This window comes from Petromyzon marinus, chromosome 11 (assembly GCF_048934315.1).
Source record: "Petromyzon marinus isolate PM22_M1 ecotype Great Lakes invasive population chromosome 11, UKy_Petmar_22M1.pri1.0, whole genome shotgun sequence".
NCBI classification, from domain to species: Eukaryota; Metazoa; Chordata; class Hyperoartia; order Petromyzontiformes; family Petromyzontidae; genus Petromyzon; species Petromyzon marinus.
Window position 1 is genome coordinate 8,952,430 of NC_133677.1, and position 24,757 is coordinate 8,977,186.

The following is a 24,757-nucleotide window of genomic DNA, read 5'->3' on the forward strand; positions in this document are numbered from 1 at the left end:
TCGACGATCATGACATGACAACAGAAAGATACGCGCCATGTGGGTCGCAGCGTTTATGTGCACGGTGGGACGGAGTCGCCAAAAATAAATGTATTACGATTTTGATTTCGTGTTTATTCGGGACCCCGGGGTTCTGCCATGAGGTTCATATGTTGCTTCTAAATATTTTGGCCTGTCATAACTTTACGCCACGAGTAATCAACTGTAGTATGGTATTAACATTTTACTTGTGTATGGACGTATGCGCAAGTGTATGAGAATTCACCAACATTGGTACAGCGTTATCTTTTGAAATACAAATGCGCGCTGGTTTATTGTTCGACTCGATTAATTGTATATTTCCACCCAACATTCAAGACTGCTTGATCAATTTATTGTGCAGTGGTGACAATAAACAAACACGCCACCCAGATGATTCATAATAGCTTGTAAAGGACAACTACTATAACGTAAAAAAATGTGGAGTGACATCGCGGGATGTCACTGGGTAATGCCGGCCCTAGAGGGGCACGGCGTGCGGTGTAACGACATCGCGGACACCTCTAGGATGTCGGTGTAGTACCGGCCCTAGAGGGGCTCGGTCAGCGCTGAGTGATCGCGCTGGATGGCATCACGCTTGGCGTGCGGTGCCAGCCTTACAGGATAGGGTGTGGGAGTGCCGTCCATAGGAACGGGGTTACGATCGGCCACGGCACTCCGGTTGACCAGAGATGACACGTTAAGTCTACAAAGGGCTCCAGGTAGGGGCTAGGGGTGGTCACGTGGTCCGGGTCGAGATCCTGCTGGAGGGTTCTGGAAGGTGGTCGTGGCCAGGGGCGGAGCCGGCCACTCCGCAGAGGATATCAGCCGGGTCCCCCAGAGGGAGCGGCGCTGTTGTTCATCCTGAACCTTCGTCTATGTTCTACATCCTACAGAGTCTCCAACACGCGGACCTGGACCCAAACTGGGGTCCGGTCTGTAGTAGCTAGTTACGTTGTAATTAGCGTAGTTAGCCTGGTGGTCACCACCATAGGTTGTTATTCTGTTAAGGGGCAGTTACCCCGTGTGTTGGTGTTAATAAATGTGTTGCCTCCAAAGAGTACGTCTGCGACTCAGTTGAACTCACTACAAATGTGTAAATGTATTGGGCAATGCATTGCATAACCGAGAATTAAAGACACATTTCACTCACAACCACAACCCTAATCCATGTGTATTACTGTATTGTGCACCAATGTAGTTACAACAAAGTAAATTACTGTGACCAGCTATTTATATTGCAATTCATTGTATGATCAGCTATTGTTTTATAAAAGTGAAACTAAACACCAAAATGAATGGTATAAAAGTATTCTGTTGGGGAAAATCTGATGAGAGCTGGTTAATGTTGAAATGTATGGTACAAACTTCAGAATAGGCGCCACCTATTGGTAAATGTAATTAAGAATAACTGCAGTGCAACACTCAGCATGGCATTTAGCAGTGTCAGTAACCACAACTTTTGTAAATAAATTATTCATGAAAAAACTCACGCACGGCAGGGTTTAAAAACACAAGTACCTTTAGTATTCTGCTTTTATTTTACACTACAATTCACATAGATGCTTCGCTCATTTGCACCAACAAAGTAAAAAACGCACACAAAGCTCTAACGCCAATGCGTATTATTTAAGTGATACACGAGTAAAATCTGAAAAGAAAAATAAACGAACTCCCAGGTAGTGAATGTGAGCTACCTTAACGCATATGGATTGTTTACATTCAGCCAAAGCACATCAATCTGAGCGACAACCAAGAAAGCAAATATACAAGTTAATTATAAATGGCACAAACATCTGCAAAGTGTATTGCATAACGCTTATAAACGCTTAATTATTTTAGCAAGAAATGACAATGTTTTCAAATATTTAAGTGGTAATAAAAATGGAATGAAAGTATTCACAAACATCTTGATTCTCTTACAAATATAAACAAACCTGTACCAGCCAAATAATTAAGTTCATCTAACAGCAATACCGAGTGTGAATGCTTAAATAGCACGAGATTCAGCGTTTACATTTTAATTACAAAATATTTTATACGCCTTTGACACAATGCTGCTGTTTATATAAGCAGACTTCATACTTGCTGATGCGACTCAATGTTTAAACCTTAAAATGTCTATCTCCTTATTAAAGTCGCCAGCAAGAATATCATAGTAATTTTTGACCTTACAAAGGTGGAATTACATTTGACTGCAAAACGCTTTGCTAATTGGTGACAATACTCAAGTTTTTTTTACAGAATATACCATATGCTTAACTTTTTAACACTCCACCTAAATCCACTCTAATGAAAGGGCATTGTTATTCCTGCACGAGGCACTTTTATCTGATGTCAGTGCATGCAGAACAGTGTTAATTATCCTTGTCACAATATTGATATTCCCAAACAATGCAGTCAAGATGTTTTTGTCCACCAAATACCATATACAGTGCCACCATATGCACCAATGAAATGTTCAAACAATCTGGATGAGAGGGCAATCACAGGCTTGTTACATCAGTGTTGCATCAGAGATGAGAATGTGAAAGCAATGTGTAGGATATGTCCTGATACCTCAATGACTGGCATGGCTGATGTGCAATGAATTTTTATCTAAACTTAATGTTGAATACTTTATCCATGCCCAGCCAAAGCGGTGGTCCCAATAACGTCCACACTAATATGCATCTACTTGGTAAATATATTCACTCTTACAGGCAAATCTTAACAGCACCTTCAGCAAAACATATTTGTAGCTTGAATACCAATCCCAAATATACAAATACATATTACGTTTCCCTAATTCATGTAGGAAGAGGTGGATATCTCACGATGTTTTATTTCGTAATACATTTCAAAAGGCAAAGTGACACAATTGAAGGGCTGGGAGTTCAATTCTCATTTGGAGATCAAATCACCCTATCAGCGTTCATCAATCATGATCTATCCACTGCTGCATGAAAGCCTCCCCAAGCCATCACAATCCCTCGTGGTCTCAAGATGTAACATCCATCTGATAAAGAGCCGATTCATTGCTCCATCTCCGAGGTGGACCCTCTCTTTCGTCACTACCACCGGCTATCAACCCCTTGTGCCATGTGCTGCCCAAACCCAATTTTCTTCACAATTGTGCTCCTTCAACGTCTTACAATTGACCAATTGAGGACTTGCTCATGAAATGACTGAAATTTAAAAGAGTGCTGCGAAGTTGGGCACAATCATGTGATTACCACTCATTGGTAAGTTAAGTAGTTATGCTTTGGAGAAGGTGGCTTCCATCGTATGAAATTATAATTGTAACCCTTAGCTTATGGCTTCAAATGCCGATGAAAGCACTTTGAATATTTTAATATTTACAGCTTTCGTGAATGCAGGGATTCACATTCTTGGTTCTTTCGGTAAAGTCATGTAGAAGGGAAGCAATTAAATAATAAAAATATAAAACAATAAAATTCTACTGCAACACAAGCAATCACACCTGATGATGATTGCTTGTATTGCAGTCGAAACGTCGTGAGAATTTTGTTTTAGATTTTTATTGTTTCCCTTCTACGTGACTTTACCGAAAGAACCAAGAACACTTTGAATATATTTATATTGTTTAAAAAAGTGAATGACTGACAAGCAAAATCACAACTGTGTTTTACATGCTTACAGGCTTTTTAAAAAGTAAGAATTAATGTAATAATTTATTGACAAGTGACTCAAAATAAGTATCAAAATAAAAAAAACACATTTATTTGCACTGTCAATGAGTTATAACAATAACTTTCATCATAAATGTATCTTTTGTACTCAAAGTGTGATGGTGTAAAAATCTGCACGGGAATTGTTTGTTGTTTAAGCGTTACAGCGATCACTCGTCAATGAGAGCCGTCTTCAAATATAACTTGTGCAGCTATCGGGAAATCAATCGTGGTGATGAATATACTCTGGTTCTTTTGGTAATGTCACGTTGATTTTATTTTCCACGTGACTTTACTGAAAGAACCAAAGAGTAATTCCTGCAGTCACGAAAGCTTCGAATCTAGTGTGATGAATATAGGCAATATTTTTTTTAAAGGAGGCACTTTTCTAGAGGGCAAGTATAAGGAAAGAATGTACCCATAGGCTGTTTCTGTATGGCTAGAGAGCCCTTTTGTTGGCATAGAATAATAAACTTGCAAAGTTAATTCCTTCATTGGACCATTCATCAACTAATCCTGCCTGCAGCTAGTCAACAATAACAATTACCGAACATGAGTGTTGATATCACTCAAAATAAACACATTCTGATGATTAATATCTAATTAAGGATGACCAACCTGGAACAGCACTACCATGGATATAAACATGTACCGATTCACTCTGATGGAAATTCAACAAGCTGTCACGATTTCATTGTCCAGACTAGTTTCAAGCAATTTTATTTTTGTTACCAGTGTAATGCATGTAAAAACCTAGCTGCTAAGCAAAAAAAACAATAACATACAACTATTTACAAATCATACATTTTTACATTCGCGATTCGATTCACGTATCTCAAGCGAAATATCTATTTAAATCGGTGAATCGTGACATGCCCATGCATCAACCACATGACACGGGCTGCTGCCGCTGTTGCTGACGATGATGGGGCGGCGTGTGGTTTGTGAATGCTAACGAGGTCGTGTCGCAGCGTGAAGGTTACTGGTGGTGTACAGCGTTCAGTCAGCATCTTAAATTTTAGTGGTAGACTTTATCTAATCAACAAGGTGTAGAATGTTGGTCTGAAGATTTAATTGAAGTAATAATTAGTCTCGTTGACTTTTGCAGTTAAAATGTAGTCCACCACGAGTTATTAAATGCTGGCGTGGGAGAGTTAAATTAAGTCAATCGGTGAACTCATTTATATGAATTACAATTGTTGGTCTTGCTCGGTGCACCCTAGTCTCTAATAACCACATCTTAAACTGCGGCTTCATTCAGACTAGTTAATTTCGTCTCGTCATTGTCAATCACGCTTTAGCCCTTGTTGGGTAGTTGCATTCATCATCATAACTGCCGATTTTCGTCCACTCGTAGTCATCACTGATAAATAAAAGAAAAAATGCAAATTAGCGAAAAATATTTTCCGCGGTAATGTCATGACACAAAATGAACACTGCTGGCGTGCATCTGCTCGGCGGTTATCTGCGGCCTCTCTTGGCCGGAGGCTCGCTACCACGGCCCTTCCTGCGTGTGGGCTCTGGTGACTGGGGCGGCGCCGCCCGCTTGCTGCTGCCCCGCGTCTCGGGTGCCGGGGCCGAGGGCTGCCTGCGGCCTCTTCCAGCTCCTACCGACGACACGAGTCTGGTGGGGGGGGGGGCAGACAGGAACAACAGGGGAGAGGCAGGCGTGGGAGAGCTTAAAGTCAGCATGCCTTGTGAACAACGTGAAAGACATGTGCAAGATTAGGCTAAAGCAAGTTATTAAATGGAAGGAATGGAGCCACCTCCCTGAACAAATTGTCGACGAAATCACCGATACTGGTCTTCAGGCTTTCAAATGCCGAGCACACGTGGACATCTCCTAACTTCACACACTTAGTGAACCAATGATAATGCCGATGAGACGTACTAATGTCTGATATGGCTGTTATTCACAATTGCACCCAATACTAAAATGTAAATTACTTACAACTGATTTACGGCAACACATAAATAACAAAGGTTGCTAAATAAGTGAAATTTCCCAGTCAACCTTCAAAAAGAATAAATTGATCAAAACTTCCCAAGGAGTACTCTGCTGAATGAGCAATTTTGGATTAGTGACTTTTAATTTGATAAACAAGAAAAAACGAAGTATTCACATACTCCAATAAACATGGAGTGGTTGCTCATCTAATTCCATGGCAAAAGCAAGTCAATCCATAGCAAAACAACGGACTTCCACAAAACGATTATAATTTGACCAACTTCGTACAGATGAAGGCATGAGTTTTATAACAGAATGGGATTTTAACTTGAAAACTTCCATGCGAGTTTCTCAGCTGACCATGTGGTACTCTCAGGGATGAAGGACGTGGAATCCATCACAGAATGGAATTTGAATGCGCTTTAACCACTGCTAGCCAGCCAACTGAATATAAAACACACATTGAGGATAAATATCAACAAACTGAACAGATCAATGTTTGCTTTGAAAAGCCGAGCCAGGCAGACACACAGACCACGGCACACAACAACGATCTAATTTGCCCAAGCCAGGCCTTACTTGTCATTGCCGGAAGAGGCTTGCAATGACCGCGTCGCTTTCGCTTGCTGCTGCTGCTGCTGAGCGACGTCACCGGTGTTGACTGCCGCTGAGCGGGTTTGTCGGCCAAGAGCTTTCACCTCCGCCGCTGCCGCTGCCGCACCCGATAGCCTGGCCTGCCGTGCTGGCTGGGCCGCTTCAGACGCCACGTTGGCCGTGGCACGAGTCTGCCGGCTCTGCGGGGAGGCGTCGGCACCATCCTTCGCCTGTTGAGCCGATGAGAGCCTCCTGAGCTGCATGCGCTGTGGCGGAGCGCCTTGGCTGCCCGATGACTTCTTCTCCTCCGTGCCGTCAGACGTTTTCGAGTCCGCTTTATGTTCGCTTTCTGGCTGCTCAAGATCCGGATTCGCAGCCAGACTCTCAGCCTCTAGTTGCTTTGCAAATTTCGCTTCGAGATTTTCCACCCCTTTCTCTGCTTCCTGTGTGACTGGCTTTTGTAAATGTGGCTCATTTTGATCTAAACTGGATTTCTGTTGAGCAGAATCCATTTCTTCCATTTGAGGAGGCTGTTGCTCATTTTCCTGCCTCCTTTCCTCTGCACTTGCAGAATCACAAGGCTCATCAGGCCTTGTTGTATCAACTAATGTTACCACTTGTGGTTCATGTGCTGCGGGAGATTCAGCTTCTGGTTGGGACTCAGAATCGTGTGCTTGCTGTTTGCCATCACTTTGAAGTAACCCCTCCTTTACACTGGCACTGGGAATCTCTTGACAGCCTTGTTTTTCCACAGAAGAGTAATTTGTCTCATTTGAAGCCTCCAATGAAGATTCAGGGCATGGCTGCAAAGACTCCAGGGACCGAAAGGTGGAAGGATCATCGACAGTCGTTTTAGAAATTCCAAACACGTCAGCAGCTGTCTTCCCTTTGGGACCAGTGTCGCTTAAAGGCTCACCAGGCACAGCCAAAGTATTTTCCGGCTCCCCCATTTCATTCTCTTTTTTCTGGGAAGACAACTCGGGCTCAGGATCTGCAGGCCCTTTTGAGGACGGTGCTTCCTCCGCCGAAGCTTGTGCAGCAGAAACTGCCGACTGCATCTGCTGCGTCCGCCGGGGTAGCTCAGGGCTTTTAAAGCCCGAAGAATTGCGTCCTCTCTTGCTCTGCTTTGTAGTGTCGGCCGACGGAGGTTTGCACTCCGAGGGCTGGAGACCGGCAGACGCGCGAGTTTGCCTGGCTTTCTGCCGAGCGTCATGCTGCGGCGACGCCATCTCTTTGGCCACTTGTTTTGCCCGGCGTCCACGTGGCTTTGACTGCACTGCTTGAACCTTTCCCTGCCGCGTCTGCTTGTCCTCGCGGTTCGGAGACACTGGGCCACCCCTCTTTTGCCGTATTTGGCGCGTGGCCTCGGCAGCCAGATGGCCGGACGCCCGCCTTGTCTGACGGCCGACGTCAGACTCGGTCGAGGACTTTGCTTGTTTCCGCCGCGTTCGGTGGGCCGGCGGGGGCTCCTTGCCCTTCTCCTGCTTCTCGTGCCGCGTGCTGCGGCGTGTGCTGGGTCTGAAAATCCAACGTGAGAGTCGAGTAGCCATTAGCATGATGAAAATACGGATATTTAAAAATGCTTTTTTTCTCAATAATATTCCAGTTGTGGCTTTTGGCCTGACGCAATGGCACACTTGGATTATAAATGGGAGAAAAAATACATGCAGAACCCTCACAGCGAGCAGTACACCACCACGTGTCGGAGAACTGCCCTAGAAAATGATGTCACAGAACAACTTCTGAAGCTACTTCAATGGGCCCATTAACTAACCCCAAGTACACTATTCTAATGGCTGGCAAAGAGTGTTTTGTCCCATGCCAATGAAACAATTTTTTTTTCAAGTGAAAAACCCAAGGCAATATTATGGGTTTGAATCCATAAAGGGTTGCTGTGAGGATTTGTCATTGGCGAGTGAGCTAAGACCATCAATTCACTATGCTTGAGAACCGAGATTTGAACTCGGGCTTCTCGACAGTGCTGACTCAGTGCTCGGAGATGGTATTAGCTCTCCGAGTCATGTGGCCACCTGTATATATATAAAAATGTTTATGTTCTGCTACTCTCTATTATGGGTGTCATTGGAATGTTTTCTTTATGTTTAGAAAACTGGGTGAGAAATTCAATAGTAAATGTAGCATAGAAGATTGATGTTGTGGAAACTACTGTCACGACTACACAATTCTACAGAGCAATTGTCCACACTGATACGAACAGTAGAAATGTGTAACACACATACCGCTGCATTTTCTCTTCGGAATTTGAGGAATTTTCTGCTTCAGAAGAATCTGTGGTTTCTTTACTCTCAGCCTCCGATTTGTCTGTTAGGAAAAAAATGAAACAGAAGTATTACCTCGACTCAAGGTATACCAAACAACATTCAATAAATCAATTGAATATGCCATGTATTATTATTTATCATTAAAACGACTCGAAGATTTGTGCATACACCAAACATATGGACAACTGCCACTGTACACGAGCAACTCTTGGCTTCAGACCGCTCAAACTAACGACGTACATTTTATTTTTATTTCACCTTTATTTAAACATATTCTTGGTTCTTTTGGTAAAGTCACGTAGAAGGGAAACAATAAAATAAAACAAATATAAAACAATTAAATTCCCTTCTACGTGGCGACTTTACCGAAAGAACCAAGAATATGAATCCCTGCAGTCACGAAAGCTTTAAATCAAAATGTATTTAACCAGGTAAAAAAAACCCTTGAGGTGAAAACCTCTTTTACGAGCAGGACCTGCCAAGAAGTCAGCAAAAAGAAATGACCACACGCACACAATACGAAATAGTACAATACAAAACATTAAAAACAATTACAATGACATTTTCTTGGTTCTTTCAGTAAAGTCACGTAGAAGAGAAATAAAATAATGAAATAATAAAAGTACTTTTTATATTTCCCTTCTACGTGACTTTACCGAAAGAACCAAGAATATGAATCCCTGCAGTCACCAAAGCTTTAAAACGAAATGACAATGACATTTTCTTCTATCAGAGCTTTGAAATCAGACATTAATACCCTCTCCTCCAGTTTTAAAATCGTTTGTAATTTATTCCAGACCCAAAGAGCATGATAGGAAAATTATTGTTTCCCAATTTTAGTCCTTGCCCTAGGAACTGACTGAGAACGATGGCTGTAGGGTTGTGATGTTTTTGTTAGCCGTGAACAAAGATATGTAGGGAGTAGGCCAAGTACTGCCTTATACACATAAAAGTCAAGCGAGTGAAATGTCACAAAAATATAAGAAAAAAGCATTTGCTGGTGCTCATTTGTGTTACCAAGCCTGAAGTAGAAATTATCAATGTATTAGGCAGGGAGCAATTTACTCTTCCTACCACATCACACACATTTTGGACACAAGGACTAACAATAACCTCCAAAGAGGATTTCAACTCACAACTTGGTTTGTCTGACCCACTTTGCCATCTGTTACATACTATAAACATCCCGGTAAGCAGGAGGAAAAGTCGAGCCTGGATTCAGCTTGTGAGATATGTATGTAGCTGAAGTTATCCGGTGTACAGCATAACAAAATTAAAAAAAAATATGATACAAACAAGAATGAGGCTCATCTCCACTAGTAGCCCTCATCAGGTGGCGAAAATGCTACATGCCTGCGATGAGAGGTAGTCTCTCTGTCTAAGCTGCCCACTGGTGTGAAACGAAACAATGTTGTGAAACGCAAGATACGGAGGCTGCAGATCAGGACCTGACTGTACTCTCCGCCTCTTGCCGGGCGGAGGGGTGGGGGAGCCGTCTCGCTTGCGCGCGCCTCTCTTTTTTGCGCTCTTGCTTGCCGCACCTTCGCTCCCATCTTCCAGCGGCTTCACCGCCTGACCAAACAGAGAGGCAGGTACGTAACTCAGCTCCCGTACCCAAGTGTGCATGCACGTAACACACATGGCGGCTCTGTGTGGGGGGCCTATGACTACAACACGCATAATGCACCCAATCGTCTTAGATCTCGGAAGCCAAGCAAAAGCGAGCTTGGATTAGTCCATGGAATAGTGACCACCACGCATCAGATTTCGTAGGCTCCTGCGGGGCTACTTTGTGAGCAGAGGACAGTGCAGGAAAATCCATTGTATTTTACTATGCTCCAATGTCCATGGGCCCAGGTTTACTAATCTGTACTGACCAGCGCGGTGAAATATTACAAGCCAAACAGCTCGGGGAAAACCCACATTTTTCTTCCATGACAAAAGGGCTGTACATGCTCTACCTGTGCCTGTGTAAGCGTCCTCCCCTAAAGCAATGACTAATATTGACTGACATGTGTGTTCTCAGTGGAACTAGAGGACCACTGAAAGGTTATCAGAGAATTACATTATTTTGTTTGCTTCTTAAATCTTGAGCAACAATCATGTATGTATGTACAAGAAAGCTAGGAGTTTAGCAACTTAAAATACAGTTCTTAAATTATGGATGATTAACTAGATTTTCACCACACCTGACCCAACAGTAATACATGTACAGAGAAGAACGTCTTCAGAAGATGAATAAATGCCAAGAGTATAACTGCATACAAACTCTATATATATATGCAGTTCTATAACCCTCAATGGGGCAATCACATTGCAGATGTTCAGCATTTCAAGCAAACAAGAACATGTAAAAATGTTCAAATAATATATAAAAAAAATTGACATGTGTAAGCTATATTTTTTCATCTTAAACTTGACACTTACCTTTGTATCTCTTTCACTTTCGTAGCTGGATGTGGGGCTGGAAATTGCTTCCAATATATCTGCCCCAGTTTGGTCTGCAAACACAACATACCCTGTTAGGCATAGCAACAGCTTTACAATACACCACTGAATTGTGTACACATTAAATATGACTTTATGGAAATCAGTTGAACGTTTGGAGAAATATGCAGAGTGAATGTGTGAAAATTGGAAATTTTATGGGTAATTATGCGACTGCAATTTCACTTAACTTGAAACACAATGAATTGAAATTGGAAGCTATTGCCAAAATTGGCCAAGTAATTTCCGTATGTTATATTTGTTCAAAATAAATTGCTTAATTTCCAACTGCATAAGCGCCTTTACACAACACAATATTCATTTCCTGGCTGCGATCTTGCACATGCTCTGTTATGGTACAGTATTTTCCTTGGGATTTCTGGCACCAGCAGCATTACAACTGCAGCTTTAATTGACCAGAAGCTACACATTTAACAAAGGGTCAAATAGATCACGCCACAATTATTTGAAGCGTTTGTTGACAAGACAAAAAAACGATAATTCAAGAACCAAACTTGACTGAGAAATATTTCAAGTACTTGTTGGTCAAACAATTAGAAACCAATCTTGACTTTAAGGTGCAGCACTCCAAACTTTATTTTCCTGCCAAAGTTACCTTTGATGTCCAACCCCTCGGCTTCCTTGTGGCTGCCATCATAATGTGACGGCGGCATGCCGTCTCTGACGCGACTTTCCACTTGATCAGCATCTTTTAGTCCTTCAGCTTTAGCTTCTGTAGAGTCAAGGTGTACAGCCTCCTCGACAGCAGCCTCCACAGCAGCCTCCACTTGCTCAATTCTACTACCTTCAGTCTCAAGAAGGGTCTTTTCATTTTCGCCTTGTGATGGGGCCTCAGAGGCCAGAGTGGGCGTGCAGGATTCTGTGAGTGTCACAGGGCTTTGAGTGACGGCTGGAGTCGAGGCTTGGTCTTTGGGGCTTGAAATGCCAATGCCTTGATTTGTTGATGTAGCAAGTGTTTCTGGGGTTTCCAACTTCTTTCCATTCGTTTCATTGACAGGGCTGCTGCTGCTGCTTGGAAGGCTTTCAGTGGGAACACAAGATGCTGTGGTGACATGGGTTGTGTTATTCATTGAGCCGACGAAATCTGCACAGTTTGCTGCACAAATCCCAACATCACTGTCTTCTGCACCAGTCTCAACGTTACTATCTGCTGCACTTGAAACAACAACTATTTCTGCTGCACAGGTTATAACATCGGTGTTTGCTGCACTAGTTACAACGTCGCAGTCTGTTGCACCAGTTACATCACTGTTTGTCGCACCAGTTACAACGTCTCTGTCTGCTGCACAGGTTACATGACTGTTTGCTGCACACGTTATATCTCCTCTGTCTGTTGCACCAGTGACATTACCGCTGTCTCCTGCACTTGTTATACTAGCTCTGTTTGCCGCACTAGTTGCAACATTTATATCTGCTGCACAAGTTACATCGCCACTAACTACTGCACGAGTTACATCACTGTCTGCTGCACAGGTTTCAACATTTATATCTGTTGCACCAGTTACATCACCACTGTCTGCTGCACCAGTTGCAACATCACTGTCTGCTGCACAGGTTACACCATCACCGTCTGCTGCACAGGTTTCAACATTTATATCTGTTGCACCAGTTACATCACCACTGTCTGCTGCACAAGTTGCAACATCACTGTCTGCTGCACAGGTTACACCATCACCGTCTGCTGCACAGGTTTCAACATTTATATCTGTTGCACCAGTTACATCACCACTGTCTGCTGCACCAGTTGCAACATCACTGTCTGCTGCACAAGTTACATCACTGTCTTCTGCAGAAGTTTCAACATTGCTGTTTGCTGCACAAGTTACAATATCGCTGTCTGCTGCACAAGTTACAACATCGCTGGCTGCTGCACAAGTTTCAACAATGCTGTCTGCTGCACTAGTTACATCTTTGTTTTCTGCAAAAGATTCATCACTGTCTGCTGCACCAGTTTCAACATTGCTATCTGCTGCACCAGTTACAATATCGCTATCTGCTGCATTAGTTACAACATCACTGTCTGCTGCACAAGTTACATCGCTGGCTGCTGCACAAGTTGCAACAATGCTGTCAGCTGCACTAGTTGAAATATCCCTGTCTGCTGCACTAGTTACATCTTTGTTTTTTGTACAAGTTACATCACTGTCTGCTGCACGAGTTTCAACATTGCTATCTGCTGCACAGATTACACCATCACCGTCTGCTGCACAAGTTTCAACATTATCTGTTGCACCAGTTACATCACCGCCGTCTGCTGCACCAGTTGCAACATCGCTGTCTGCTGCACAAGTTACATCACTGTCTTCTGCAGTAGTTTCAACATCTCTGTTTGCTGCACTAGTTATAACATCACTGTCTGCTGCACAAGTTACAACATCGCTGGCTGCTGCACGCATTTCAACAATTCTGTCAGCTGCGCCAGTAACGATATCGCTGTCTGCTGCACTAGTTACATCTTTGTTTTCTGCACCAGATTCATCACTGTCTGCTGCACAATTTACAACATCGCCGTCTTCTGCAAGAGTTTCAACAATACTGTCAGCTGTGTGAGTTGCAATATCGCTGTCTGCTGCACTAGTTACATCTTTGTTTTCTGTACAAGTTACATCACTGTCCGCTGCACACGTTGCAACATCACTGTTTTCTGCACGAGTTGCAACATCACTGTCTGCTGCAAAAGTTTCAACATTGCTATCTGCTGCACAGGTTGCAACATCACTGTCTGCTGCACCGGTTACAACATCACTGTCTGCTGCACCAGTTACAACATCACTGTCTGCTGCACAAGTTACAACATCGCTCTCCTCTACACAAGTTAAAACATCACTGACTGCTGCACCGGTTACAACAATGCTGTCCTCTGTAAATGTTGCAACATCACTGTCCGCTGCACAGGTTGCAACATCGCTGTTTTCTGCACAAGTTGCAACATCGCTGGATGCTGCACAAGTTACAACAATTCTGTCAGCTGCGCTGGTTGCAATATCGCTGTCTGCTGCACTAGTTACATATTTGTTTTCTGCACGAGATTCATCACTATCTGCTGCACCAATTACAATATCGCTATCTGTTGCATTAGTTACAACATCGTTGTCTGATGTACATGTTGCAACATCACTGTCTGCTGCACAAGTTACAACAATGCTGTCAGCTACACAAGTTGCAACGTCGCTGTCTGCTGCACTAGTTACATCTATGTTTTCTGCAGAAGTTACATCACCGTCTTCTGCACCAGGTTCAACATTGCTATCTGCTGCACAAGGTTCAACATTGCTATCTGGTGCACCAGGTTCAACATTGCTATCTGCTGCACCAGCTGCAATATTGCTGTCTGCTGCATCAGTTACATCGCTGGCTGCTGCACAGGTTACAACATCGCTGTCTGCTGCATTAGTTTTAACATTGCAGTCAGCTGCACAGATTGCAATATCGATGTCCACTGCACCAGTTGCATCTTTGTTTTCTGCACAAGTTACATCACTGTTTGCTACACATGTTACACCATCGCTATCTGCTTTACCAGCAACATCACCAGTGTCCGTTGCACAGGTTACACCTTTGTCTCCTGCACAAGTTAAAACATCGGTGTTTTCTGCACAGGTTACATCTCTGTCTGCTGCCACTGTTACATCACTGTCTATTGCACCAGTTGCAACTTCACTTTTTGCTGCACAAGTTACAACATCTCTATCTGTTGTAAAAGTTACATCGCTGTTTTCTGCAAAAGTTACAACATTGTCGTTTGCTCCACCAGTTACAACATCGCTGTCTGCTGCACAGGCGAGAAGATCGCTGTTTTCTGCACATGTTAGAACATCACTGTCTCCTGGACAAGTTACAACATTGCTGTTTAGTGCATCAGTTACAACATCGCTTTCATCTGCACTAGTTGAAAAATCTCTGTCAGCTACACCAGTTACAACATTCCTGTTTGCTGCACAGATTACAACATTCCTGTTTGCTGCAGAGGTAACAACACTGCTGTTTGCTGCACTTGTTACAACATTGCTGTTTTCTGCACTTGTTACAAGATTGCTGTTGGCTGCACCAGTTAGAACAATGCTGTTTGCTGCAGAGGTAACATTGCTGTTTTCTGCACTTGTTACAAGATTGCTGTTGGCTGCACCAGTTAGAACAATGCTGTTTTCTGCAGAGGTAACATTGCTGTTTTCTGCACATGTTACAAGATTGTTGTTTTCTGCAGAGGTTACAACAATGCTGTTTTCTGTACAAGTTACAACAATGCTGTTTGCTGCACAAGTTACAACACTGCTGTTTTCTGCACTTGTTACAAGATTGCTGTTTTCTGCACTTGTTACAAGATTGCTGTTTACTGCACTTGTTACAAGATTGCTGTTTTCTGCAGAGGTTACAACAATGCTGTTTTCTGTACAAGTAACAACATTGCTGTTTGCTACAGAGGTTACAATATTAATGTTTGCTGCACTTGTTACAACATTGCTGTTTTCTGCACTTGTTACAAGATTGCTGTTGGCTGCACCGGTTAGAACAATGCTGTTTGCTGCAGAGGTAACATTGCTGTTTGCTGCACTTGTTACAAGATTGCTGTTTTCTGCAGAGGTTATAACAATGCTGTTTTCTGTACAAGTAACAACATTGCTGTTTGCTACAGAGGTTACAATATTTATGTTTGCTGCACTTGTTACAACATTGCTGTTTTCTGCACTTGTTACAAGATTGCTGTTGGCTGCACCGGTTACAACATTGCTGTTTGCTGCAGAGGTAACATTGCTGTTTGCTGCACTTGTTACAAGATTGCTGTTTTCTGCAGAGGTTATAACAATGCTGTTTTCTGTACAAGTAACAACATTGCTGTTTGCTACAGAGGTTACAATATTTATGTTTGCTGCACTTGTTACAACATTGCTGTTTTCTGCACTTGTTACAAGATTGCTGTTGGCTGCACCGGTTACAACATTGCTGTTTGCTGCAGAGGTAACATTGCTGTTTACTGCACATGTTACAAGATTGTTGTTTTCTGCAGAAGTTACAACAATGCTGTTTTCTGCACTTGTTACAAGATTGTTGTTTTCTGCAGAAGTTACAACAATGCTGTTTTCTGTACAAGTAACAACATTGCTGTTTGCTGCAGAGGTAACAACATTGTTGTTTACTACACCAGTAACAACATTGTTGTTTACTGCAGAGGTAACAGCATTGTTGTTTACTGCAGAGGTAACAACATTGTTGTTTACTACACCAGTAACAACATTGTTGTTTACTGCAGAGATAACAACATTGTTGTTTACTGCAGAGGTAACAACATTGTTGTTTACTACACCAGTAACAACATTGTTTACTGCAGAGATAACAACATTGTTATTTACTGCAGAGGTAACAACATTGTTGTTTACTACACCAGTAACATCATTGCTGTTTGCTGCAGAGGTAACAACATTATTGTTTGCTGCAGAGGTAACAACATTATTGTTTGCTGCAGAGGTAACAACATTGTTGTTTACTACACCAGTAACAACATTGCTGTTTGCTACACCAGTAACATCATTGCTGTTTGCTGCAGAGGTAACAACATTATTGTTTGCTGCAGAGGTAACAACATTGCTGTTTGCTGCAGAGGTAACAACATTTCTGTTTGCTGCAGAGGTAACAACATTGTTGTTTGCTGCAGAGGTAACAACATTGTTGTTTACTGCAGAGGTAACATTGTTGTTCGCTGCACCAGTTACATCACTGCTGTCTGCTATACCAGTTGCAACATCTCTGTCTGCTGCAGGAGTTCCAACACTGCTGTCTGGTGCACAAGTTACATTGGTGTCTGCTGCACAAGTTCTAACATTGGTGTCTGCCGCACCAGTTCTAACATTGGTGTCTGCGGCACCAGTTCTAAAATTGGTGTCTGGTGCACTAATTCTAAAATTGGTGTCTGGTGCACTAATTCTAAAATTGGTGTCTGCTGCACCAGTTCTAACATTGGTGTCTGTTGCACAAGTTTCATCATTGCTCTCGACTGTACCAGTTACATCACTGCTATCTGCTGCACCAATTACATCACCACTGTCTGCTGCACCGGTTGCAACAACACTGTGTGTTGCACAAATTACATCAGTGTGATCAGCGGTACCAGTTACTTCAGCACTATCAGTTTCAGAAGTTACATCAGTGTGATCTTCTGCAGTAGTTACAACAGCACTGTCTGCTGCATGCACAGCAATGTCTGCTGCATTTGAAGCACTGACACTTTCCATTGCATCACTATCTACTGCACAAGCTGCATCAATACTATCTTCTACAAAATTTACATTGGCCTGATCTGCTGTACCAGTTAAATAAACACTGTCTGCTACATTTGAAACACTGACCACTTCCGCTGTGACACTATCTGCTGCCCCAGTTGCATCAGCCCGATCAGCTGCACTGGGTGCACCAGCACTATCTTTTGTACCGGAAGCACTGACAGCTTCTCCTGCACAAGTGGTATCAGCACTATCTGCTGTACCAGGAACAGCAGTATCTGTTACACAAGTTGCATCAGTATCGGCTGTTGCAGCCAATACAAAAGTAGTATCTGCTGCACAGGTTATATCAGCATTATCTGCTGCACAGGTAGCAATAGCATTGATCGTTGCACTAACAGCATTAGTACTGGCTGCTGCGCTTGAAACACTGACAATTTCATCGGCACTAGTTACACCAGCACTATCTGCTGCACTCGTTGCATCGGCATCATCTACAGCACTAGTAACATCAGTTGTATCTGCGACACAGGTAGCATCAATACCATCTGCTTCGCCAGTAACAACAGCACTATCTGCTGTATGGGAAACACTGACACTTTCTGCTGCACTTTTAACATCACTGGCATCATCTGCTGTACTAAATGCAACATAACCATCTGCTGTACTGGCAACATTCAATTCACCTGCAGCACAAGTAACACTGGCATGAGCTACTGCCCCCACAACATCAGCAGCGTTTGCTCCATCAGCAACATCGGCAGTTTCCATTCCACCACCACCAATGTAAGCAACACCTGTTGCACTGGTATCAGGAGCGCTGTCAATCCTGCCAACAATTTCAACGCTATCTGTTACAGTAGCGGTAACATTGGCGATAACTAAAGCAGTGACGTCCATTTTATCCATTGAACGTTCAGCCTCTGCTGCTGCTGTACGGTCGGCAGTTCTATCAGTGGGTGTGCTGGAAGCTGTTGTATTTACACTCTCTTGCAGAGCCTGGTCAGTTGAAGTCAATGTCGCAACAGTTTTCTCAGTGGTGCTATCTGCATTTAAAGCCTTATTTTGCTCGTCGGGCTTTGGGGGCCCATTGAGAGGAGAGACATTTGTGTTTGGCTCCATGGAGTTCAAAATCTCTTCCTGTGCTTTCATGGTCTCAAGTTCCACCGCGTCCGTATCTGCACAGGGCCCAATGCCTGCTTCCCTTGCCGGCGATGCCATTGCAGGTCGTCGCGACTGTTCTTTATCCACGCTGGTAATCGCCAGTTCGTTGGAGTCATCTTCTGGTGAAGCATGCTCAGCATTCCCTGCGCTTATAGCGTCATCTGGGGCACGCGGCTTTCCAACGCCTTCAAGCGCACACACTCTTTCTAGTTCAACATTCGTTTCAGGGCTGATGACCAAAGTGAGAGTGGCACTCTCCGGTGATGTCTCTGCAGCAACAACAGGCTCTTTACCTTTGCTCTTGCTGCCATTGGCCACTATTTCAGACGCAGCACCAGTGCCATCACTCGTCAGTAGATTCTCTTTGGATTTTGCAGTACCTCGTTTGTCCTCCTCCACTGCGGCGGCCAACGATGGCTTGGATGACTCTGTTGGTTTCGCCGTATGCGCTGAAGCTTGGCCTTTGTGTGGTTTTGGCAGACCACTTGAAGAGCCTTTGCGGGTGCCAGAAGAAGTGTTGGATTTGTGCGCAGCGCTTCGCTCTTTGTTCTCCGAACGCTGTTGGTCAGAGGGGCTCGAGGATGCCCGCTGCATGCCGTGAGATTTCTTCTTTTCTCCTCGACCTGCCTTGTCGGCCGTTGGTGAAGACGTCCTTGTGCTAGAAACGCTCGGTGGGACACCTTTGCTCGACGGCCTCCTGCTGACTGTAGCGGATTTCTCTTCTCTCTCACTACCTCGACCACCATCCGCCTTGCCATCCTTGCTTTTAATTGGAGCAGGCTCGCCACTCTTCTCCAGGACTCTGGAACTGCTTTGTTTGTCTTTTGTCTTCAGCAAAGGATGGTTTGTACCATGGGAATGCTCCACCCTGGACAATTTCTTCGCTTTATCAGACACCGAGGGCTTTCCATCTCCGGAAGATTTCAGCTTTGGCATTAACTTGCTTCCGCTAGAAGGAGTCTTTTTCTCCCGACCATCAGACCTCTGAGTGCCTTCACCGTCCTTCTTAGTCGGCTTCATAGACTTCTGCTCTTTTTCACTCGGCCTCCTGGACAACTTTTCATGTTTAGCCGACCCTTCGGAGTCTTTTGCCGTTTTTCCAGCTTCCCTGCCGGAACCATCCTCGGCAGTCCTCTCCCTGCTTCTGGAGTGCAACTTCTCTGTTCTCCGTTGAGGAAAATCTCCTTTATCTTCCACGGATGGAGAGCGAGACGTTGTCGAGGACACACTGATGGAGCGCTTACGATCCTTGAAATCGAGGGATTTCCTGAAGTCCCTGTCCTTGTGCTTCACCTGCTCACTGTGACTCTCTTTCTTGCTGTCAGAGTCTTCATTTCGACTCTTCTTAGCACTCCTCTGCTACAAACAAACATATTTTCCAGTTTGTTAATGGCATCTCAGTTAAGGGGAGTAGTATAGATCGAGATTAAGGAATGCATGCAAACATGTAATCTGTGTTCCAAGATTAATACAACTATTCATGAGGGTGACTAAAAACATACATTCTCAACAATTATGCTTTAAATATAAATCCACTGCCAGAGGCTGAACAGGCTGTTCACATACTGCCATATGCTGCCAGATGGTAGACAGATTTATTTAAAAGGCTTAGCTCAGTTATAGGTGTAATGAATGTCTAACCTCTTCACTTTGCTCTGAGTTTTCACGCTTTCTTTTATGGGTATCTGGTGGCAGCACAGACGACTCCTTGGGTTTGGTCCTAAGGAGGAAAAAGAACCACATGAATGCTCAGGGTGACTGCAGACCATACCTGCCTGAGTGCATTTACAAAATAGCCTACCGAGTAATTCATATTTAGTTCCAACGGTGATTTCCTTTTGTTCAGCAAACCTGTTGTACATTACTTTTGTTTTGCTCATATTTATCAAAAGCCCCACTTTGCAGCCTTCTTCGTCAAGTAATTTAGTCAGCCAAGTTGTAGGGCCAGCTGTTTGGTCAAGAAATTAGCAGACCTCATTCTACTTATATTGTATTCCAAAAGGAGACAAAACTAATGTGAAGGTTTACAGACTCATTGGCATCTTATTGCATGTATTCGAGTTAAAAGGTTAATAGATAACTGAATAATGGACAAGGAAGAGACCAGCCCACCATGCGAGGATGCTGGATTGAGATGTTTTTCTATTATTGACTGCATACATATTACAAATCAGATTCAAGAAAAGACCAATGAATATGAAATATCATTATACCTAGCTTTTGTCGACTACGAAAAGGCATTTTATTCAGTAAAAATATTAATTTCTTCAAACTCACACAAAACACTGCTTTAACGCAAACAAACGATCGAACTTATCAAAATCATTTACCAAGATATAACGGCTATACCTAGACTGCATAGATAAAACAACAAAGTAGATATCAAGAGAAGTCTGGCAAGGAGATATGCCTTCAGCAATACTATTTGCAGCAACAATAGAGGATATATTCCAAAAGCTAGGTTGGAGAAATAAAGGCATGAAGGTGAAAAAATTGGCCACCTCAGATTCACTGATAACATCACCATTATAACGGTAATAAATGACAATGATTAAAAAAATCCTAAACAGACATTTAAAAGCGGTAACATTAGAAATCCGTTTTATTTCGCATCATTAGACCATGCGAGTGCACAACTAGTTTCTTGATTTCACCTCACAATGTTTAACATTTTCCCACAGACACATGTTCTAAATGCTAAAAGATAGAAAAAATCACATGGTTGTACGAATGTATCAGCAGCTCTGATGGAATGACTCAATGTTCGGTGAAGCCTCCAAAGGTGCCTTGCGCAACCAATGAATTTCATTGCAACAAAAACACAATACCTTTTTTTCCCTTCATTGTGGATTTTCAGAGCCATTTTCTTTTCCAGGGCCTTTAGCTCCTTTAGGGTCTCCTTCATTGTGCCCGTGTTCTGAGGCTCCCCCTGCGACTTGACATTTAAGGATGCTGCAGAATACAACCAGGACACAAGAGCAGCTTAACATTCAAATGTGTTATATAAAGCACTGCTGGTAAAAAAAAAGCCTGCTCCGTACTAAATCATACAGTGGCAGCCAAACAAAAAAGTCGGGTTAACGGGTACGAGGTGTCGAGAATAATTTTACACGAGCATGCAGAATGCCGACACTGCGGCATTTCATTTAAACTTCACAACATGCGACGAAATGAGTTGACCCATGTTTTCCCCAGCGTGGCATCGGAACGCGAATCCTGATTTGATGCAATATTTAGAGGGGTTGTTTTATTTATTTTGTAACGGCACACTCCTGGGAGATGGAAAAAGGGTCGCCAAAGAAATAACCTTTTGTACCTATGTGGAAAAAGGACCCAAAAAACCGACAGAAACGTAATATGACGTGACAAATAGCATCCAAGAGAAATATTCGACCGCTACGCTGCGCCGCATGCGATGCAGTCAACAAACCATCTTCTGGCTTTTTCTGTTTCAGCTTTTCTTTGTCCGTCACCGTCTTTTTGCGCTTCTCCTCCAGCCTCTCGCGGTTTCGTTGCCTCTTCTTTAGCCGTTCTTCCTTATCCTTGGCCTGCACCAATGTGCGTCACGTACACATGAGCGGTTTATTCAAACGCAATTACAACACATATGCATTCTTTATGTCCATCAAAGAGGCACATAGAACATAGAAAAGACATTTAAGTCCTTGGCAGAGGAAGTCTTGAGCCTAAACTTGAACAGGGGCAGGGAAAAGAGACGCAGGTAATGAGTTTTGGAAATGGCATATTTGATCGATTTTGAAGTTGGTGAGGGTGCGGGATTTGGGAAGGCCGTAGAGTAGGCAGTTAAATAACCAAGGGAAGGGTTGATGCAGGCAGGGGGGACAGGGGTTGCAGCAGTCGATGGGGCAAGGAATCAGCAGATGCAAGAGATTTTCCATCGGTGAAGGTAGCAGGCCCCTGAAGAGCCAGGATACGTGGGAGCACAAGTCTGGCTCGGTGTCGATGGCAACTCCCAAGATTTTGTATACCCTTAAGCCAGCGTGATATATTCGAGTCCGGGAGGTGCACACTCCAAGGTGGAAGACGTTGCCGACAGAACACATTTTTGCAAATGAGGAAGAATTGAGTTTTGGCAGCGTTCAGCTGGAAAAACTTTGAACTAGTCCAGGATGAGACTGCATGTCATAAGCTTGGGTGAAAAGGAATCAATAGAGATTCACAGCTGGGTGTCGCTAGCATGGAATTGGTAATTGGCATTGAAGCTGGAAATTATTTTGACTCAGTGGAAATAAATATATTGAGAAGAGCAGTGGGCTGAGGATGGATCCTTCTTGACACATCATATCCCAGGGGGATTTGAGCAAATGGAATGTTTAAGAGGTAAGAGAAGAACCAGGTCACAAGTGTGCTGGAGACACCTACATATCTATGGCGGCGTTGAAATGTTACAAGCAGCAGTGCGGTCTAGGAGACGGAGGAGTGAAAGGGATCCATTTTCATAGGAGAGTAGGTCATTGACCACATAGGAGAGTAAAACAGAAAAAAAGGTAAACTATACTATTTACCAGGTAAAGCCCACTGAGTTGTTAGCTCTTTTTCAGAGGCAGCCTGGCCACAAATGATAGCTCAACGAAGTGCCTTTCATCATGTGGGAATTTATAGTAGCAGGCAAATTATTTAAATGCATGTTTCTAAATATAGAGGGAAAAACCAGAGGACCCAGAGATAAAATCCTCATGACCACAGGGAGAATATGCAAATTCCAAATATACAGGCGTGAGGGTTGGGACCAAACGCATGACCTCCTGCATACCACACGAGGGAGATATTATCTTGCCCCAGCTGCACCCCAAAGGCAATGCAGTAACGTCAATTTGAGAAGAGTATCCTCTGGAGAATGACCTCAATCGATACCAGGTTGTATAAGGAGACCATGAAGAGAGAGGTATTTGGAAATGTGGTGAAAATAAATATCTTTTATCATACTTCTCCCAGAAAAGACTGACGAATGTATGGAAATGTACAGGAATGATGGAATATAACATAGTAAAAAAAAAACTATTTGGAATGACAGGAGTAGCTGAGGGCAAAGGAAGGAGGGTAGCTACATATTCCTGTAAAATGACCCCCCATTCAGTGCGGATTAAGCTAGTGTGGGGGCCTGTAGAAATGTTATAAAAGGGCCCTAAATTAAAAAAAAACACAGAAATATAAAAAAAATATACTTGCATAGTAAAGCAATTATATTTTTCATTTACTATACAGCCAGATACTATGACAAATCGCTAACCTTAAACACCCAGTCGTTCATAAAAGTTGAAGGCAGAATACTACTATCGTAATAGAGCAAATGCAGTATCATTGAAATGGGATTGATAGCTTGAAAGCGTTTAGCGCGGGGCCCTTGAAAGTGCAGGGTCCCCGTAGCATTTGTAGCTACTTCTGCTACTAGGATAATCTAGCACTGCCCCCATTTAAGTGATGCCTTGGCCTCGATCTGCTTACGATCTTCTGTCGACACTGCTCCACGGTGTTCTCGTCGTCGGAGTCGCTGTAATATCTGGAGTAGAGGAAGGGCTTGCGCACGTAGGAAGTGCGGGAAGCCTTCACCTGGATCACCTTCTTGTCCTCTTGTTTGTCCTTCACGTCTAATTGGTCAAATTCAACAACGTTAGACAAGTACACCAAGAGCCGAGGCAGAGTTGAAGCAATGAAGGGTATATGAAGGAAAGCGAGTATCCTTAGTCCAAGGGAAATGCAAAACAGCAAGGAACTCTTATGTAGATATGTACATTATACCTAGGCTTTGTTCTGGTGCTGTCTGAAGTTTTGACACAAAATAAAAAAAAACCCCTTTCTGTTGAGGTCACATACTTCCTTTTGGCAATTTACTGATGCATCTCCCATTCATTTTATAAAGCAATGCAGTAACGTCTCTTTGACAGAGTGTCTGACCTTGAATTTAAAGTAAATTTTTATATGAATGAAGCTTTTGATAAACGTATCAAAAAGTCCAGGGCACTGCCTTGCTATGGGGCATGTAGCAATTCATGCCTCTGCAATGAGATGACTTGCCACAATTCAGTCATGGATAAATTGTCTCGCTTTTACACCCTCGTACATAATGTTCTTCATTTGTTCTGTTTGAACAGTAATACTGTGGGGCGAGATGTTAACTACCTCGTCTGGTATACAGATGGTTGTGGGTTCGATCCCGACCCTGACGTCTGTATATTTGGAGTTTGCATGTTCTCCCTGTGATCGCGTATATATTTGTTTGGGTCCTCCAGTTTTTCCCTCCACATTTAGAAACATGCGTTTAAAGTATTTGGCTGCTATTCATTTCCATATTTATAAGCCATTTCTCTTTGAGCTATCATTTGTGGCCAGGTCACT

The 24,757-nt window shown here is 43.2% G+C and overlaps 1 protein-coding gene across 3 annotated transcripts in view; it reads right to left on the minus strand.

Moving 5' to 3' along the window:
* Positions 1 to 1,522: 1,522 nt before the first annotated feature.
* LOC116941243 (uncharacterized) overlaps positions 1,523 to 24,757 on the minus strand; it is a 37,996-nt gene continuing 14,761 nt past the window's right edge. The window contains exons 7-16 of one of the 3 annotated variants that reach the window (XM_032952088.2): positions 23,867 to 24,009; positions 21,831 to 21,948; positions 21,229 to 21,352; positions 20,042 to 20,120; positions 11,617 to 19,756; positions 10,941 to 11,014; positions 9,962 to 10,085; positions 8,472 to 8,553; positions 6,217 to 7,749; positions 1,523 to 5,313 (exon numbers count right to left, since the gene is read on the minus strand). In XM_032952088.2, coding sequence (XP_032807979.2) covers positions 5,151 to 5,313; positions 6,217 to 7,749; positions 8,472 to 8,553; positions 9,962 to 10,085; positions 10,941 to 11,014; positions 11,617 to 19,756; positions 20,042 to 20,120; positions 21,229 to 21,352; positions 21,831 to 21,948; positions 23,867 to 24,009 — 10,580 coding nt within the window. In that variant the 3' untranslated portion in view covers positions 1,523 to 5,150. Of the gene's footprint in view, positions 5,314 to 6,216; positions 7,750 to 8,471; positions 8,554 to 9,961; positions 10,086 to 10,940; positions 11,015 to 11,616; positions 19,760 to 20,041; positions 20,121 to 21,228; positions 21,353 to 21,830; positions 21,949 to 23,866; positions 24,010 to 24,757 lie in introns of those variants that run through there. The other 2 variants (XM_032952087.2, XM_076066361.1) reach the window with 2 other exon arrangements.